The 19,318-nt window shown below is 42.5% G+C and overlaps 2 protein-coding genes across 8 annotated transcripts in view; one reads left to right on the forward strand and one right to left on the reverse strand.

Annotated features, from left to right (window-relative positions):
- stxbp1a (syntaxin binding protein 1a) overlaps positions 1 to 3,542 on the forward strand; it is a 39,073-nt gene extending 35,531 nt beyond the window's left edge. For both annotated transcript variants that reach the window (XM_031277553.2, XM_031277554.2), the window contains one exon: positions 1,750 to 3,542. Coding sequence is in view for 1 of the 2 variants with exons in the window: in XM_031277554.2 (XP_031133414.1) it covers positions 1,750 to 1,832 (83 nt within the window). In the remaining variant the exon portion in view is untranslated. The remainder of the gene's footprint in view (positions 1 to 1,749) is intronic.
- An 86-nt stretch (positions 3,543 to 3,628) lies between these two features.
- The window catches only part of akna (AT-hook transcription factor), a 77,433-nt gene continuing 61,743 nt past the window's right edge, over positions 3,629 to 19,318 (reverse strand). For all 6 annotated transcript variants that reach the window (XM_031277550.2, XM_031277546.2, XM_031277548.2 and 3 more), the window contains one exon: positions 3,629 to 4,934. In XM_031277550.2, the coding sequence (XP_031133410.1) occupies positions 4,700 to 4,934 (235 nt within the window). In that variant the 3' untranslated portion in view covers positions 3,629 to 4,699. The remainder of the gene's footprint in view (positions 4,935 to 19,318) is intronic.

Raw genomic sequence — 19,318 nt, forward strand, 5'->3', positions numbered from 1 at the left:
AACTAATCTGCTAAAGCGATATCGTTTACACACCAGTGTTTTATGGTTTTCTCAGTAAGCAGCACTCACCATAAGCAGTATGGCTGCCCACCCCCCATACTGCTGCATTCAACACCACTTCCTGAGCAAAATGGCCATCACCTACTAAAACAAGTCTTTGTTTTTGTTATGCTATTTTGGTCTAAACCTAGCCTCGTACAATAACTTAGCGACGTTGGAGATCAACGTCACAGTGTTGTTTCTGAGGCCAGTAGGCCCACGAAGCTGCGTGTTTGGGGAACAGCAGAGAAGCAGGCGAGGTCAGTCCGACGTTGACCCCCGTGGCCCACACTAAACCCCCACCCACGAGCCCTTACGACTCCGACCCCCACATCACCATAACGACCCAACTCGAGATGGGCTTGCCTCTTTCTCTCCTGTTTCTACCTTTATCTACCTCCACTTCCCGTTCTGACCCCTCACTCAGGGTCCAGTTGAGTTTTACTGTAGGTGAATGTCTTTGAGGTAAACGACTAATCAAACCAAAGTGGAGGAAACATGCAGCTTTGCAACAGAAACAAACCAATGTACTGTAGGTCAAATACTGTTGACAATGTTGGACAGGTGTGAGGAGTAAATCAAATGTTTTCTTTGGCATAAAGAATAAAGATGGCAGTAATCAATGGAATTGGTCAAATTTGGCGAAAAGTTTGCTTTACTCCAATCGAGCACCTTTCAAGTGTTACAATGTCTGAAATGTGTCTTCAGCTGTCACAACGGTTCATCTGTTATTAGAGTTACAGAGTTTCACATTTTCATTCATATTAATGGAAGACGATAGACCTAACTCTCTGGTTTGGGATTTCATGACATGTAGAGAAGATCTGCTTTTGTCTCTTTTTTTTTTTTGTTGCTTTGTCTAGCAGTATTTTTCTGCACGCTCTTTAATTTAAGGCCCACACGGTCACGTGCACAGTTTTCTAACAGCTGTTTACCTGTGCCGTGTAGACCGGTCCGGTGTTGCAGGACTTCTACTAGCCCACCTACTGTTTTTAGTTTGCGACAGTTGTGTGATGCCATCACTGATCTGTGTGCTTCCATCTTGTTCAGCTGCATGTGATTTAACACGGCTTCTGTTTGTAGAGTGAAGGAGTATTGGTCAGAGGTGGAAGATGTTTACATGGTACTTTACTCAGACAAGTCAAGATTCAGACATTTTGAATCTCAGCGATGATAGATATATACTTGGAGACGTGAAATAAAATGAAAATCTTAAATTTGGACAATTTAAGGTATTTGAGTCTGTCCAGTGAATCTAGTCATACCTACTAGTTTTGGGGATTGTCTCTTGCTTTCAGATCAGTTAAAAAAAAGAGAGTACATGTTCCTCTACGGGCTGACATAGGTCTTTTATGTTTTTGAAGTCTTTAGGACATACAAAAATATCAATACTTTGGAGACAAACAACATTGAGACGCTAGTTTATGACAGTACAAGTACTGAGTTATCTCCCACCTTTTAGAATTAGTTTATCAATCTTTTTGATCCTTTTGAACCTGTTGGCTAACGCTTTTCTAACTTTGGGCTGCTCAGCGCTTCTATCTTTACTTTTCCACATTATGTGAGATTTCCCTCATCTACAGTAGGCATTCATAGCAAGAGCTGAAAACACATTTTTCATCGGTTTCCTTCCAAACGTACAGGTCTAACGCTCTGTGTGTGTGTGTGTGTGTGTGTGTGTGTGTGTTTTCTGCATGTGCGTGTCTCCAGGATCGACCCACATCTTCACCCCCACCAGCCTGCTGGAGCAGCTCAAGGCCATGAACAAACCAGACGAGGAAGTTACAAGCTAAGATCCTCCAATCACATCTCTCTCCTCTTTAACTCTTAACCCTACCCCCTTTCCCAAAAACCCATCATTGTGTATGCATCTTGCTTGAGAAGAAAAATACATCTTAGATGATAAAAAAAAATATATGTTGTATCAAAGAATAACAATGTTGCAAGTATTCTCATGTTTTACAATGGATGCAACTAAATGAACTTATTTAAAAAGGTTTAAATATCAGAACAGAAGGCCATTTAAAACTGAAAGTACCAAAATGTAATATTGTATGCTATATTTTCCCTTGTTTGTTCCTTTGGGTTTGTCGGTGTGAGTTTTATTGGAAGCGGGTCGAGGAGGGATGTGCAGTTTGAGAGGTTGATGTTGTAAAATATGTATCGGTCAACATGCAATATATATATATAAATATATTCATCAGAGAGGAGTCCCCCCTGCCCATTTGAGATGTTCGTATTCAGTAGCATGCTTGGACTTGTGTGGACCGTTTATGTGTTTGTATCCAGTGTAGATGTTCTGGGACCCGCAGAGTTGGCACTTTTTCCTAGACGTCGAGCTTGAATGCTACACTGAAAACCTTTGTTTTGAGTATCGATAAAGTAGAAATACTCGCTTTGAAACTTTTCGAAGCGTTCTACTCAACGGTCTATCTGTAAACTTTAGCGACAAAGAAAAACAGTTTTTTTCGGCCATATTTTGATGGAAATATTGAACGGAGGAGAAGCAGACTACGCTGCGGGAGCGTGGACGTGCATATGTATGTGTTTGATAGTTTTTCGCCGTGAGACCATTATGTATCCAAGCTAACCTCACAGTCCTCTGCAGGGATATTAGCAAGCTACTAGCCCACCACACGTCTGATACTCAAAACATACGTTTTCATTGAAGTATTTGTTTAAAAATTCTCGTTTGGGCAGAAATTGGAAAGAGAGAGCTCTGCAAAAAGCCAGAATTATCCCTCCTCCGGTTAAGGAGACTGTAAAGTATTTACTTGCCACAACCTTTTCCTTTCTCCAGAGAAACTCCACGTTTTAATGTCGAAAAGGCCGTTGCTTGCTAATATGTAATGAATAATCTTAAAAAGGGCCAGTTGTATTTTAGTATTGTATTCTGTCAGATTTAAGTCTTATCATTGGTTAGTAACTATGTTTAACTGGGCCGTGCACTGAGTAGTGTTGCGTATGGGCCATATGTTGCTGTTTTAGCGTCTCACTGTTGACTGGTGATATTTCTGACTGTGAAGTAGCGATACCTTTCCTTTAAAAAATGTCAATGTGAAGCCGCCGTGTTTGTGATGTTTTAGCTGTAGCTGTTAGTGGTCAACTCAGAAAAAGAACTAATATATATATTTTCTTTGTCTGTTTCCTCCTCTGGTGCAATGTAAAACCCTCCAATGGCGAATGGCTTTTATTTCCTCCTCCCTTCCCTCTTTCCTGGCCAAACAAGTTGTACATTGCACTGTAATGCGTTTTCTGTGATGCAAACGCTTGACTTTGCGTTTATTTTCTTTTTTATTATAATTTGCTGTTGTATAGGGTTTACTCTGTTAAATCAATTGATTTATATCAGAATTATTTATCAGAGAAAAGATAATAGCGATGCATTAATCCTAAAACTGTTTAACTTATCAGGATTGTATGTTTGCGAGTGTTTAAGCACAAACAAAATTTCCATGTGTACCTATGTACTAAGGCTGTCTAATAAATTGGCTTCCATTACATTAAAGACTTCGAGGACATTTTTTTTTTTTTAGTACTATCTTTTTAACAGTGAAGTACAGAGACACCAAATGTTATTTTTCACCTTTATTTGGCTCCTTAGGGACAACCGAAAAGATTCCCTGCAAAATATTTTTTAGACCTACAGTTGGAAAAATAATGGTACAAAAAAAAATGAATATGAACAAAAAAACAGTATTCACAGTTTTATGGTATAGAAAACAATTTCAATGTGAGAATATAATCCATAAAATAATCTGTAACAATTGTATATTTCTCTCTTTATGTTAAAAGCCTTTACAGTGCTGGTGTGTGAATGTTTGATCCACATAAAGCTGGTCAGTCACTGTAGACAACTGGACTTTAACTTAAGTTAAACTTGCAAGCTTATAAAAATACTGTATGAAATTTCATTCTCAAACGGCACAATTTAAAACGTGTAGTTTATACATGCAAAATAACTTGTAACAACATAGAAGCTAATGTTGAGGATATCCGGCATCTCGGGTAGACGTTGACCATTCACAAAATAGATCCGCGGAGGTCTCTTGAACGACAATCCACAACCGACTCCGTCACAACAGAGTGCAATTCATTTGCAGAGTAGCGTGCTACTGTATCGGGAAAGGAAAAACGCTTACACTGCAACTAAAAAAACACTGAAATACTTAGATTTCTACAAACTAGAAAAGATAAAAAAAAATACATAATTACGTACAGTCACACGATCAATAAATAGCTAAAAATAACCGAGTATTACCTCACGACAACTGCCATTTCGAGACAGCTGTAACTTCTCGTGATGTAATTCCTTCATGGGTTTGAAAATCATCATGATCAACAACCGTGTTATCAAACTGATCTACAGTACTACGTCAGTTTAGAAAATGTCATTTCAATGTATGCCAGCACATCTTTTGAAATTCTTTTTGTGACAAGAAACAAAGAAGAAACAAATTCATGTCTGGCCACCTGAGACTTAAATGTTGCCATAAAATTACATTTTTTTTTTTTAATGCAGTAAACAAAGCTCCAGTAACAGTTTTTTCTCCAAATGTAGGAAGCAAAGAAAAGTTACAAGAAGAGAAGGAGTTTAGATTTTTTTTATTCACCTGGTCATGCGTTCCCTGCTGTCTGAGCTGCCTGTGTAGCTGCAGGACTAAGTGAGGAGCTGCTGGTATTGCGCTCCCGTAGCCAGAGAGCGAGCCATGTGTCCAGAGGTGCGCTTCATGTGACGAGCTGCCCTGATGGCTCTGTTCAGAGACGTGTCCACGGAGCGCTGCTTGTCTACTGACAGGGAGCGTCTTGTCCTCCCCCTCACCTCTCTGTGACCCCTGACCCCTGAGGTGCCAGTGCTGTTGCTAGGAGACACGTAGAGGGGCGAAGAGTACAACCTGAAGAGAGGGTAAGGTTGATGACGAGAAAAATTAGCTTGACGGTTCAGATTAAATTTGACAAACAAAATGTGCTATGTAGTATTTTTATAGTAGTTTTTGCAGTTTGCGTACAAGTATAACATACAAATGTAGTTGTCGCTTGGGAGTAACAGGAAAAGACAGAATATGTACGCTGACGGATGTCAAACTGCGAACTTGGAGCGTCACTGTCAATAAATCTTCACAAAGAGAAAGAAAGGTATGTTTCCAGAGATATTGTACTTAACTCGTTATCTAACATCTCCAGCTGTTTCATAACCATAACCAATTTTTTTCAGGTCAAGTCATACACCCCGTCTAATTTGTTAAACAAGTTATAGAGGAGGTCTCCACATTACGGTATGTACGCAGTCTTTTCTCACACTTTGGTAAAGGTTTGTTCCACAGTGCGTTTTTAGAGCAGAACGTTATCAGTGTAAGACCCTGAAACATACAACTGCACACATTCTCCAACAAACACAGACCATAGTATAGTATGTTATAAAAACTCCAAAGCAGGTCACAGTATAGGATGTCTAATGAAGTCATAGTATAGTATGTCGAAAAAACACACAAAAAGGTCAAAGTATGTCGAAAAACCTCCAATAAAGTTCATAGTTGGTATGTCAAAAAAAGTAGTAATACTAGTTACAGTATAGTATGTTTGAAAATCTCCAAAAAAAGTCATGAAAAGGACATAGTATTGTATGTCAAAAAGGCATTCAAAAGTTGTAGTATAGTATGGTGAATAAACTCATAGGTCATAGAATAGTATGTCAAAAAAAGTCATAGTATGTAGAAACAATTCCTAAAATAGTCCTAGTACAGTTTGTTGAAACAACTCCAAAAAGGTCATAGTATAGTATGTCGGAAAAAGTCATTTTACATTACGTGTCATTTAGCTGACGCTTTTATCCAAAGCGACTTCCAATTAAGTGCTTTCGACCTTGAAGGTACAAAATTCCGGACAGCAAGAAGTAAGTGCAAGTACATTAGCTTTAAATAAACCAAACTACAAAGAGCCATATCAAAGCGCAACTGGTAGTTGTTGTTTTTTTCAATTCAGTCGGAAGATGCGTAGGCTTTCGGCTGTCCCAATGTCAATGGGGAGCTCATTCCACCATTTAGGAGCCAGGACAGCAAACGGTCGGGATTTCGTCCAGCAATTAGTTATCCCTCGCCACGAGGGGGCAGCAAGCAGGTTGGCTGATGCGGAGCGGGCGGGCTGGGGTGTGGAATTTGACCACGTCCTGGATGTAAGCTAGGCCCGATATGTTCGCGGCCCTGTACACGAGTACTAGTGTCTTGAACCGGATGCGGGCAGCAACCGGTAACCAGCGAAGGGAGCGGAGGAGCGGCGTAGCGCGAGAGAACTCGGGTAGGTTGAAGACCAGTCGAGCCGCTGCATTCCGAATGAGCCGCAGGGCACTCTCAGGCAAGGAAGCCAGGAGGGAGTTGCAGTAGTCTAGATGCGAGATGACTAGAGCCAGAACCCGAGGCGCCTTCTGCGTTAGAAGTGGACGTATCCTTCCGATATCGCGCAGCACAAATCTGCACGATCGGGTAGTCGCGGCAACGTCGGCAGTAAGGGAGTCGGTCGTTGAGCGTCACGCCCAACTTCCTAGCAGTCCGGGCGGGGACTACCACAGAGTTGTCAATTGTTATAGTAAGGTCCCGGGTAGGAGAGCCCTTCCCCGGAAGGAAAAGGAGCTCAGTCTTGTTGAGTTTCAGGCGGCGTGCTCACATCAGAGAAGAAAAGCTGGGAAATTGAGGAGGTTAGAGAAGATGGGAAAACATTTTTTGGCGTTGGAGGAGGAGTATTGAATTAGAAATAGAGGCAGCGAGGGAGGAAAGAAGCGACCGATAGGTAAGCAGATGGTCTGGGCGTTTAGATTTCCGGCATTTTCTTTCCGCCGCCCGTATAGTTGTTCTCTCGGTGGCAGCGTTGGGAGGCACGAGTGAAGAAATGGCCAGAGATGTGGAGTGGGGTAACAGCGAGGTTGGATGTAGAGCAGTTTCTGGTGAATATGAGATCGAAAACTCTCCCAGAGGACCTTGCGGGCGGTAGAAGACGACAACCATTAGTTGTGCCGTGTTACCTGTGTGCGTGCCTCCTCCCTCTCTTTTCCAGATTGACTGATAATTGCTGAATGAGTACACCTGCGTTGGCCCAGCTCCATGGATAAAGGAGGGGGGAGACCTCGCAACGGCCGCTTTTCCCCCATAGACGATGTGTGCTGACAGCAGGCTGCGCTGAGCCAGAGCGTATCGGTAGGTTTTACTCCTTTTTCTGGTAAAGGAGTGTGTTTATCTCGCCCTTGGTCTCTCGTTTACGATTTAGTCTCGGATTTGCTGCTGGGATTGTCTCGTTTCCTCATAGATCGGCCTCTGATCTGCTTGTATGATTAATAAGTTATTTTTACATCAATGGTTACTCTGATTTATAGGGTCGTAACATATTCGGGGGCTCGTTCGGGATTGTTTTTGTTAAACCAAGCCTGTTCAAGTGTTTCCGGTGGCTGCGGTGGCGAGAATTAGCTTGGGTGTCGTTTGTCAGGTTTTAATTGCTAATCGGTAAAACTGCTTCCTCAGAAGGGTTAGGGCGAAAACACTCTGAACACTTTTTTAATTTTGCCTTTCTTGTTTTCGAGGTAATCCCGGGGAGGGGAGCGAATCTCTCGAGCCCGGCACGCCTCAGAAGATACACGGGTAAAGTTGGGATTAATCGACATTTACCACCATTACCATCAATTAGGACCTTAGCAAAAGGTAGCAAACAAGTTGTTCTGTACAGATTAGAAAAATAAAAGCACAAATCCGATTATCGGCTCTGTGTGTCCGGGCCTTTAAACGCACGTAAAGGTGCTTCGGTGGATTTTTAACGTCCGAAAGCCGACTGGACTTGCGACTGCGGGCGGGGTGTCCTCTGATACTAATCAAATCCACAGTATCGTATGCTAGCTAACGTTACTGTTAGGTGATGCTACGTCTGTACTGCAAACGCGTTTGATGGATCTAAACAACAGTGTGACCAATATCATTTAAAAAAATGCTTTAATGCTTTAATTGCGGTTCTACAAAATAACCGTGATGATGTAAACAAAATTGCAGTTAGACAATTATTTAATAATTGTTACAGGCCTAAATTGGTTTGTTTGAGCAGAAATGTAACTAGTGAAACAAACCATATACTGTATATTCAAAACTTTGGGTTAGTAATGGAAAATTAAGTCCAGTATTATATTATCAACCTTATTATAGGCAATCAAAAGCTGAATATGTGTGCTCTCTTTAAATCTTTTAAACTGCATAGTTTAGTATCTGTACTTTACTTAAGTAGAATCAATAGCGCATACATTTTGCAGCAATTATCTATACTTTGTACGCCGCTACATTTCGTTACATTTTCTGATCAGTCCCCCCCCCCCCGCCAAAACGTCTTCCTGACGTCACGCTGCGTCTCACCAGTGAAGTTCGGCTGCCATAGATACTGTACATACGGGGCACCGCCGATCCTTCGTCGGCTCCTGAGCCGATTCCGGTGCTCCGGAGCCCGGGCGCAGCGCCGCCGACCCTCGGTAATACAGCCTCCGGTAAAAGTGAAAATGAACATTTTTTTTTTATTATTATTATTATTATTCCCGTCGTTAAATCACAGTTGCCATCTCTTTCTCTCCACGGCGTCGTTTACTCCTCCGCCAGCCTGCGTAAGACGCGTACATATCTTATTTATTTGGCTGGACCTCTTCACATCTCTTCTTCTCCACTTTATTTGCTTACGCTTCCACGGTTAAAGAAAATAAAACCGTCTTGAAATACATCCGGGAATAAAACCAACCGCATTCAGATTCTAACAACATATTTACGTTTTACGCTGGTTAGGATAAGGACTTTTTTTTTTAAAAGTCAGGCCTCGTTTCCAGTAGCGGACGGTACGGATACTGTCGAAGCTCAGCATCGGCCCTTTGTAAATCACGGGTCGCTAGACACAGCGCCCTCGCTGACCAAGGTGCAAACTGTCTTTGGTTGTTTGTACTTTTACTTAAGTACTGAGGTTCAGTACTCCCTCCATCAAAGACAATACGCATCAGAGACGTGGTGAAAACACTCACCCCATCGTTAACTTCAACGCAGCGACTGAGTTTGCGGGAAGAAAGGACGATTTCCTTTCCGGATCTTGCAACAAACAAGGACTTATCGATCTCACGACCGCATCGGGCGACGCAGACGCGGACACTGTCAAAGCTGCAGTCAAGGCCTCAGAACATCAGCCCAAAACCTTGATGATAGGGGAGGATACAGACTTACTCATTCTTCTCCTCTACTATGCTGGGACGAACAACAGAGGCCTCTGTTTTCGTTCTAAGCTACTAAAGCGCACAACATGATGAACATCAGGGGATGAAACAAGTCCTGGGTAGCGACTCGTGTTCCCAGTTGCTGTTTATCCACGCCTTCACAGGATGCGATACAACTCAACGCACTTTTAGCGTTGGCAAACAGAATTCCAGAAACTTGCGAATGGCGAATCAACCATCCAGTCCTGCGCAATTGTGTTTCTGCTCCCACATCGAGCAAGGAATGTCATAGAGGACCAAGGCAACGGCAGTGCCGTTTGGCGGAAAGAGTACCGATTCACTTGCCTTTTTGCTCTACGACCCTTTTAGCAAGAAAATCGTTACCGCCAAATCATTTGTTACCCCGTAACGTCTGCCTCCAATCGAGTCCTTAACCGAATACCGCCGCCAAAGAGTTTACTTCCAGATCGTGGTGTGGATTGGAAAGGAAGGTGACGTGAACACAGCGGATTGGGGATGGAAACCGGTGGACGACCGGTTCCTGCCAATTATGACCAGTAAGCAGAGATGGCAAAAGTACTCACTTCCCGTACTCAAGTAGAAATACAGATACTTGTGTTAAAAAATACTCTGGTAAAAGTACTGATTTAACTTATTTACTCAAGTAAAAGTAACAAAGTACAGGCTTGGAAATTTACTTAAAGTATAAAAGTAAAAGTAGCTTTGCGAACGACAAGCATTTTTTATGCAAAGCTACCTGGACCACACAAATGTTACTAGAGTGCAAGCTGAGAAACTTCAGTGGACATGGAAAAAAGGCTCTTTATATGCCATTGCCTACATTTTAAATGGATGTCTGCCAATATGCCTAAAACATCACATATATGATTATTGTGACAGAGACTGGGACTCCAGGTTAATAAGATTCTGACTGAGTAGCTATTTATGAATTCAGTTGTGATTCTGTGAGAATTCACAGATCCAGTTTCTCTTTTCTAATCTTCCCCTTAACATTGAAAGGAATCTACATGTACATGTGTGTGCTCAAATATGGCTTCTGGAAAGAAAATAAAGGATCAAATATGAATTACTAAACAGACATTAATTAAGAAGTTCCCCATCCTTTTAAGAGTTGCGCAGCACATTGGCCAGGAGTCATTCTCGATGCCTACTATCTCAAACATCTCTCTCAGATGAGGCCAAGGATGTCTTGCCGCTTGTCTGCCGATTTCTTCATTTTCAATCACGTCGCCATCCATGCTACTACGTGCTAACGTTACCACCATCAAGCCGCAATGATTTGCCGCGAATGAATGCAGAACGCCGCCGAATCCGTCGAGTCGTCTTGTAGTGGTGCGTCAAGTGCAACGTACAGCATATTCCCATCCAATTAGATTGAATGTGGTATTGATGACGCGAAAATAACGGTAACTCCAGTGAAATTATTTGAAACTTGTTGTGTAGCGAGGACTGTATTTAAAGCTGAGTCTGGTTTCCGACTTCGCCCCAGGCGTGTATGTTAAAACACGGACGGAGACAACGTCTCTCTTTTGATGCTTTATTAAGATCAAGCAATGCGCAACCTAGGTAACAGGTGAAGAACACAAACAACAAAATCACTAGCTAACTTATTTTAAATTTGCAAGAACTATAGACCAATACAACAACAGGCTTAAATGAACTGACAACATAAGTTATACGACTTACAGTTCTTAAGGACACGCACGATCTCAACCGATTATCCTCCGGACAGCTGGTCTCTTTTTCTTTTTGCTCTGTGTGTCGCGCGCGCCTGCTCGCGGTGAGGCGCGCATCTGCGCTATTCTCCGGCACGACGACCTCTTGTACAAAACTAAGGTAACGAGCCAATTTTGTAAAATGCAAGGAGTAGAAAGTACCGATATTCATGTTAAAATGTAAGGAGTAAAAGTAAAAAGTCGCCACAAAAAAATATAGTAAAGTAAAAATATCTGAAAAATCTACTTGAGTACAGTAACAAAGTATTTGTACTTTGTTACTTCCCATCTCTCCCAGTAAGACCGCTGCCCCAGAAAGCCTCCTGCAGATGATCCACTGTAATCGCACAACTGCCTGCCAAACACAACAACAGTTGCAGGGCGTACGGACTAGAGCTGAAGATTTCTGTCTTAATTTCTATCATTTTACACGGGCTCGGCTCGGGCTCGCGCTCCGGGAGAACGTATAAATGGCTCATTCTTGACGAAAGACAAAAGAGCCGTGCGCGTGCGGCGCGGTCTCTTTTTTCCTTTCTCTCCCCCCTTTCCGCCGAGTGGCGCGCGTGTCCGCGCTATTCTCCGACGCGTACTCTAATCACTGCTGACGGCATGGCCGCGCGAACTAGGGGTGCGGAGGGTGCTGCAGCACCCCCTAGCGAAAGGAGAAACTACTACAACCATAATAAAAATAAAAAAAACTTTATTATTAACATAAACCTAATCCCTTTCGTAACAAATACATACAATGTTAAAAAAATTGAGCCCCTGCAGCGCGTTTAACGTAGACTCACGAAACTCGGTACACATATGAAGCCCGTCGAGACGTACAAAAAAACGTCACTGGAGCCGTACCCTAAACCCAACAGGAAGTCCGCCATTTTGATTTCAATGTTTGAAATGAGTGCGATTTTGGCCATTTCCACACGTCGTAGAGATTTCATCCGATCAACTTCAAATTTGGTCTGTACCATCTTAAGACGTTAAAGATGAAAAGTTGTTGAAAGAAAAACTTTTCATCATAGGGCGTGGCGGCGGCGGGGCGGCCATTTTGTGCGTTTCGCCATCAAAACGGGAAGTGTCCAATTGGCTCGAAACTTTTCAGGATTCGTAAGAGTCCAACCCCGAGGACAAATAAAGGCCGATATTTACTTAAAGTCACAGCGCCCCATAGCGGCAACAGGAAGTAGGCCTAAAAGTCAAGGTGCTATACTTTAACCAACTCCTCCGAGAGATTTCATCCGGCGGACTTGAAATTTGGTCTGTACCATCTCAACACCTTAAAAATGAAAAGTTATTAAAAGAAAAACTTTTCCTAAAACGGCCATTTTGAGCGTTTAGCGACGAACAAAAGAATTGTTGTAACTCGAGCGTACGTCGTCGTATCCGCCCGAAATTTCTCACGATTGACGAGGGTCCAGGTCTGACGACATCTACTGGCCAATATTTACTTATGGTCACAGCGCCCCGACGGCAACAGGAAATCTACCACATGTGGCAAACATGATCCGATTTACACGAAACTTAGAATGTGCGGTTTACATGCGATAGTCTTGCGTGAGGCGTCATTGAACTCGGCAGAGACTTCCTTCTTCGTTGGCGATGGTTTGGCCCACCCCCTATGCTTAAGCCACGCCCCCTTTCATAACATTTGAACCGTTTAAGGTAGACCCTTGCGCGAGGCGTCATTGAACTCGGCAGAGACTTCCGTCTTCGTTGGTAATGGTTTGGCCCGCCCCCTGTTTAACTCAGAAGAGAGTTCCTTTTTAATTGGTGATGGTTTGACCAGCCCCCTATAATTTAGCCACGCCCCTTTTCACAGCTAACGAACTGTATGAGGCAAGGTTTTAACCGTTAACGAAAACGAACGAAATAACGAAAACTATGTGGGAAAAAACATTGTCGTTAACTGAAATTAAAATAAAAACGAGGCATTACAAAAAACAATAACTAAACTAAAACTGTAACGTCTGTTTGCAAAACTAAAATAAAATAAAATTATCGAGTACATGTCCTTAGTTTTCGTCTTTGTCGATCTTTCACAGAGCAAATAATGTTGTGACATTTCCCGTAGACATGTATAGTTTCAGACTGGGAACCCAGAAATTCTGACATTCCACGTCAAATTGAACACAACACGTCCGTGGCTCCGTGCCATCATAGCGGTAGCGAAAGTCGGAAGAAAGCGGCAGTCCTATTTGATTATGACAGTGTCAGATACAAAGCGCCTTGCGTTGGAAGGTGGTAAAATATATGGGCAATTTATCACGGGGAAAAATCCCACGAATTTCAAAGTACATTTGAGAAGCGCACACAAGCTAGGAGGCTAACCTAGCTCACCTTAACAAGGTAAAGAAGAACGCAAAGCCCCCTTTCCCCGAAACAGAAGCTAACCCCCGGTAACGTTACAGGCATGGATGTATGGATACAGGGCCAGCTGCAGCATGACAGAGAACACTACAGGAAGGCTTTCATCGGCGACCTGACAGCCGCTGGTTAGTAAATACGCAGGAACACCTTCTTCTTTAGTCTGTTGGCTATTTAGGTTTTTTTCCTGGAACACGTCACTTACACATTTTGCACTTACTGCTGCGTCTTGTGTAGACCGTTTACATATTTATGACCATACGTAGGCTACATTTTATTTACTTGGTGTTATTGTTGAATACATTGCGAATACATATTTCTAAAATTGTACGATGTTTTTGTTGAGTTATTATTACACAATACTTTTTCTGACCTTTTCGAATCCCCCGACAAATAACCCATATTACAAAAAAAAGACTAAGACTAAAACTAATAAACTAAAACTAAGCATTTTCAAAAAATAAAAACTAAACTAAACTAGCAAAGCCGCTTTAAAAACTAATTAAAACTAAACTGAATTTGAAAACAAAAAAGTCAAAACGAAATAAAAATAAAAACTAATGAAATATGCAAAACTATAATAACCTTGGTGTGAGGTAGAGTCTCGTGTGAGGTATCGTCGAACTCGACGGGGAGTTCCCTTTTCATCGGTGACGATTTGCGGCGTCCGAGTTCCGCGCAAACGACCCCGAGGCGCGAGGGCCCGTCCGTCGCTGTATCGTTAGAAAATTATTAGGTCCAGCTTAACGCGCGTTACGAACTTCTGATACAATAGGCCCAATATCTTTATGCCTTTAATTTGCTATTGCTGTGCTACAAAAACTTAAGGCTGCATTTCTCTATTTCAGCGTTTGTGTCGGGACTGACTTGCTTGCTTCACTTTGATTTGATTTAATATACTGTAATTCAGTGATGTGCTGCGTTTTTGAGCTCGCGGTAGGCATTTTCTGTACCACTGTCGTAGCTTTGCGCCTACGTCCCGCGTTACCCATGCCTAGTTTGTTCAGTCTTGGATTTTGGACTTTATTCTTGTTTTAGCTTTTTCGCTTGCGGAGCGCGTACCTGCGTTCCAGTTTTGTTACCGAATGAGTTTTGTTACCGATATGAGGAGGAGGAGAAATATACAATTACTTAAGGGAAATTGTATTGACCCTATGCACGTGACGTCACGCTCCACTCGCGCGAATTATGAACGCCATGACGGACGGCGGAAGAGCTATGCTGTAGATCAGTGATCGTCAACTGGCGGCCCGCGGGCCAGATCCGGCCCGCCAAAGCTTTTAGTCTGGCCCGCAGAACAATCACAGATTCAGAAAATGTAAAGAGGAAAAATGCGTTCTGTTATTTAGCATTTGAAGCATTTACAGCAGGTAACATTACACAGGTAGAGCACAAACCCAGCCCCCTGTATTTGCATCTCTATTCACATGCCGGGAATCTGTAGATGCCTGCGCTCCACACACACACACACACACACACACACACACACACACACACAGCTGAGCCGAGATGTGTGTGCGTTAAAACACGCAGTACCTGACTGGGAACATACAAAGAAGATAACCAATGGCCGCTGGGGCAGATCAACTCACGCTAGTCTCGTTACTCTAAGTAGGCTACAATGAAACCTTTGTGAGTAAAAAGTCAATACTTATCAATGCACTCACCTGTATAGACAGGCATAAACATGCAGAAAGCGATATTTCAATCTGCTCTGTCTGCTCAGTCCACGCGCTGTTTTACGCGAACACAGCTCTACTCTGCAAATAGAGATTTTTTTTACAAACAAGCTAAAACAAAAGCTGTCGGTTTGTAGTCTAACTGTTTATCTTAGTTTGCTGGGAATCTTGAAATTTGGACAAATTCTTATAAATTTAACTGCTGGCTGAACGAGCCATCCTCTCCGCTGGAGCGGTAAATCTATGGATGTATTAAGACCAAAACATATACATGTGGCTACTTAATATGCACGTGAATGACGCGACCATTATGTTTGCGTTCTTCATTCTTGATGATGATGCTGGTTGTATTATTTTGCAACATCGGTTTCATTGCAAGTGGGCATAGGTGACGAATGCATAGCCTGCTTATCAGTCCATTCATCATTAAAGCTGGGCTTTTCCACGTCAACTTTTCGCTTCAGCCTCGTTGACGGTGACATTCTTACCTGACAACAGCCGTTTCTTTCTGCAAGCATTTTCCACCAATCAGGACGCTGCATACTACAACCATGTTTCCTAATCACAGACTTTAACCATCACTCCTCAGTGAACTGCCTCCTAGTCTGAGATCTTTTTCTACTTAAAGAGCTAGTTATCAGTATGGAGTTTCCATGTTTTTTAGGAATTTGTTCACACTAATACATGTAAAAAAAAAAATTATATATATATATATATATATATATATATATATATATATATATATATATATATATATAGCATTTCGAACAAAAATAGGCGTATTAGGAAGTCCGGCCCCCGGAGTGTCTGGCCCTTGGAAAAATGTAGTTGATGACCCCTGCTGTAGATGGACAGCAAGCTAAACTCGTACGTTTTCGTTCGTGTTTGTGTTCTCACATTCAGAATCTGCAGAGTAATCCTCACCAACACAAGCATGTGTATGTATTGCCTTTCTGTTTTAAATGAGCGATAAATAAAATTATCCTCAACCAGCTAGCTGCCGTGCTAACCAGCTGTCCTGTTAACAGGTCCAACCCGACGATGACCCACATAACTAGCTAGCTAACATCGGTTATTCACTGACCTAGCTACATATCCAAAAAAGAAAGCCGTTCCCTTGATCATTTAACTTAACACACATACAAAAAATATCGGTTAAATTAAAGATGACGCGGCACGGAAACTAGCTTCAAAAACGAGTTAATTGCGGGTCTGCGGAGCTCCTACCCCGGCTAGCTGACGAGCTAGCTGCAGCTAGCTTTGGACGTCTCGCCAGCTGCTGCCCATCGCGTCGTAATATCCACCCGGTCAAATCTAAACATAGGCTACACAGCGAATATAATCACAGATAAGAAGATGGCTGGATATTACAGTTATGTGTGGTTACTACTGATCGTAGACACTCTGTGATAGATAATTAATGACTGCACTTCCCAGAGCTGGGATGCATTCAGGCATCCATTAGATAGTTGCCTTGGCACACCCAGTATGTGGGTAGCCACGACCGACCACGTCCTCTAAAAACACGGGCTACGTGTTATATAAATCTTTACTTAAGAAAAGAATAGACGTTAATACAAGATAAACCCTAGATTGATGTCTTATCTTTGCCATTATTATGAGGTACCTCCCCCCGCCGTTAGCGTAGCATCGCGTACCTGTAACCCAACCAGCTACAAATAACTGGTTAGCATCCAGACTTTTAAAAGCTTTGAGATCAGCACCAGTGTATGGGGATAACCCGTGTAAAAAGGCCATAGTAACACTTGCTCTCTCTCTCCTGAGAGATCGACCAATCAGTGACAAGAGTCATCGCTTTGATCGCCTGCCAATCACTCGCGCTCAGGCAGGAGAAGGGCACAGACCGCAGCGGCTGTGAAGCAGACTTTTTTTTCAGTTTTTGAACTCGTTGAGTGACGTGTGTAGCCCAGAACGTAAGTTTAAACTATCCCGTAGCTTGCTAAACTGTCCTGGGTTTTACTACCTAATTATCTGTGTAAGTGTTGAAACTACGTTTATTCATATTTCAGTAAGTGTCGTAGTAGTGACGTAGATAAGTTTTGTCCGTGTTACGACGTGACGCTTACTTGGAGAGCGGTATATTATCGCCTTGATAATATTGCTCTTACTGTGTTTCTCATTGCATAGCTGATAGATGTGCAGATTGTCTAATATTACTTGTTGATACTTGCATTGTGTCAGGGCAATTTGCTAGTAACGTGCAATCGACAGTAAACGGACTAGCGCTGTGGAGCCACATGCTCGGTTATGAAAGGTGCATTACACTGTTTGCACCACGTACGGATACGTGTGCTGTAATAGATTTGTGTTACTGAGCAATATGTTACGTTTTTGTTGATTATTTCTAAGAAATGTATGTGCAGGTGGCTATAACATTTAGTTTGGAAATAATGTTCATAGTAAGTCAGATGCTTATTAAAGTGCATTATTATTTTGCTCATATTCCAGAACCACATCCAACTTAACTTTATGTTCAAACAATAAATAAATCTTCCTGGATCTCAAGTCAGACATCCGGTTCCAGTTCTTACCGGACACCCTACAGCGGGCCAATATTTCAGTAGCTAGTTTTAAGGTAGTTTCTACAGGTACAGATCATCCGGACTGAAGTCGGGCAGACTCTGTGATTTAATGAGGTCAGTGAAAACGGAGGGAGAACGAATTAAGGGTCGGTATCCGATCCTGCTCTCTCCAACTTGTCCAAAGACCGCTCTTTGCGAGCACCTACCAGATGCCCTACCTCGACCGATAACGGCACGACAACTATAAAGCCATAAATACAGTTTATTTAGCGGTACGTATTTCGAACTGATTGAAACTAATTTCAATTCAATTTTATTTATAGTATCAAATCATAACAAGAGTTATCTCGAGACACTTTACAGACAGAGTAGGTCTAGACCGCACTCTATAATTTACAAAGCCCCAACAATTCCAATAGTTCCCCCAAGAGCAAGCATTAGCAGCGGCTATTGCGACAGCGGCGAGGAAAAACTCCCTTTTAGGAAGAAACCTCGGCAGACCCAGACTCTCGGTGGGCGGCATGTGGCGGTCGGGGTTATGACGGTACGGGATGTAGCGTGGCACAGCAGAGCGCGGGTGGACGCGTAGCAGGGTGTGGCGGGTCCATAGCGACAGCTGCACCCAAGACCCAGATCTTGGTGTCGCCCTAGTCCGAGGCGATGTTTTGGGCGACGGAGAAACATAAGGACTCCGGGGAGTAAACTCCGCAGAGCTAGGTTAGTAACAAGCACTTCTGGGACAGGATGTGCATAAAAGGAAACAAAAGAAATTGTTAGTCTAGAATTACAATATATAACATAAGCGGGAGAGGCACTATATTATTGATTATACGATAGGTAAATCCGACGACTGTAAAGAGAAGCAGAGAAAAGCAGGGGTGCTGCGTCTGCCCCGCCGGTCTAGGCGTTGACTTATCAAAGAGGAGAGTTTTCAGTTTAGTCTTAAATGTAGCGACGGCGTCTACCCCCCGAACCCAGACTGGGAGCTGGTTCCACAGGAGAGGAGCCTGGTAGCTTTTAGAGACTCTAGGAAGGTACTAAGAGGTCCTCAAGATATGAAGGAGCTTGACCATTTAGAGCTTTGTAGGTCAGAAGAAGGATTTTAAATTCAATCCTACAGGAGAAACATGATCTCTTTTCTTAGTTCTTGTTTTATTTGAGCATCCTGTTAATAAGGAATTACAACAGGAGACAGGATGTTCCTAATTTTAGCAATGTTACGAAGGTGAAAAAAGGCCGTTCTAGAGTAGTTCTGACAGTAGTGCTGGAGGCCAGGGCAATACCGTCCAGAGTAATTATATCTTTGGCTAATGTGTTTTTTTGTATTTGGAGAATAGAATCCAAGTCCAAGCACTGAGCCTCGAGGAACGCCACGGTTCATTTTAGCGTAACAGGAGGGTTTATCGTTAACATTGACAAATTGCGATCGATCAGAGAAGTAGGACTTAAACCAGCTTAGTGCGATTCCTTTAACGCCAACTAAATGTTCCAATCTCTGTAGCCGGACGGTACGGTCGACAGTATCGAACGCAGCACTGAGATCCGATGAATGAATGAATGAGTGATGAATAGTATCTCTAATTGTTGTAATTTTATCGTTAAAGATGAACTGAACTGAAAGAATAAACGTTGATAACGTATTGGTTATGACAAATAAAAATAAATGACACTAAAAATTTTAATTAAAAAAATCAATATAGCTTTTTTTAAGCAACACAAAAATTACGTTTGTTAGTATTAGAA

The sequence above is a fragment of the Sander lucioperca genome, chromosome 14, assembly GCF_008315115.2.
Source record: "Sander lucioperca isolate FBNREF2018 chromosome 14, SLUC_FBN_1.2, whole genome shotgun sequence".
NCBI classification, from domain to species: domain Eukaryota; kingdom Metazoa; phylum Chordata; class Actinopteri; order Perciformes; family Percidae; genus Sander; species Sander lucioperca.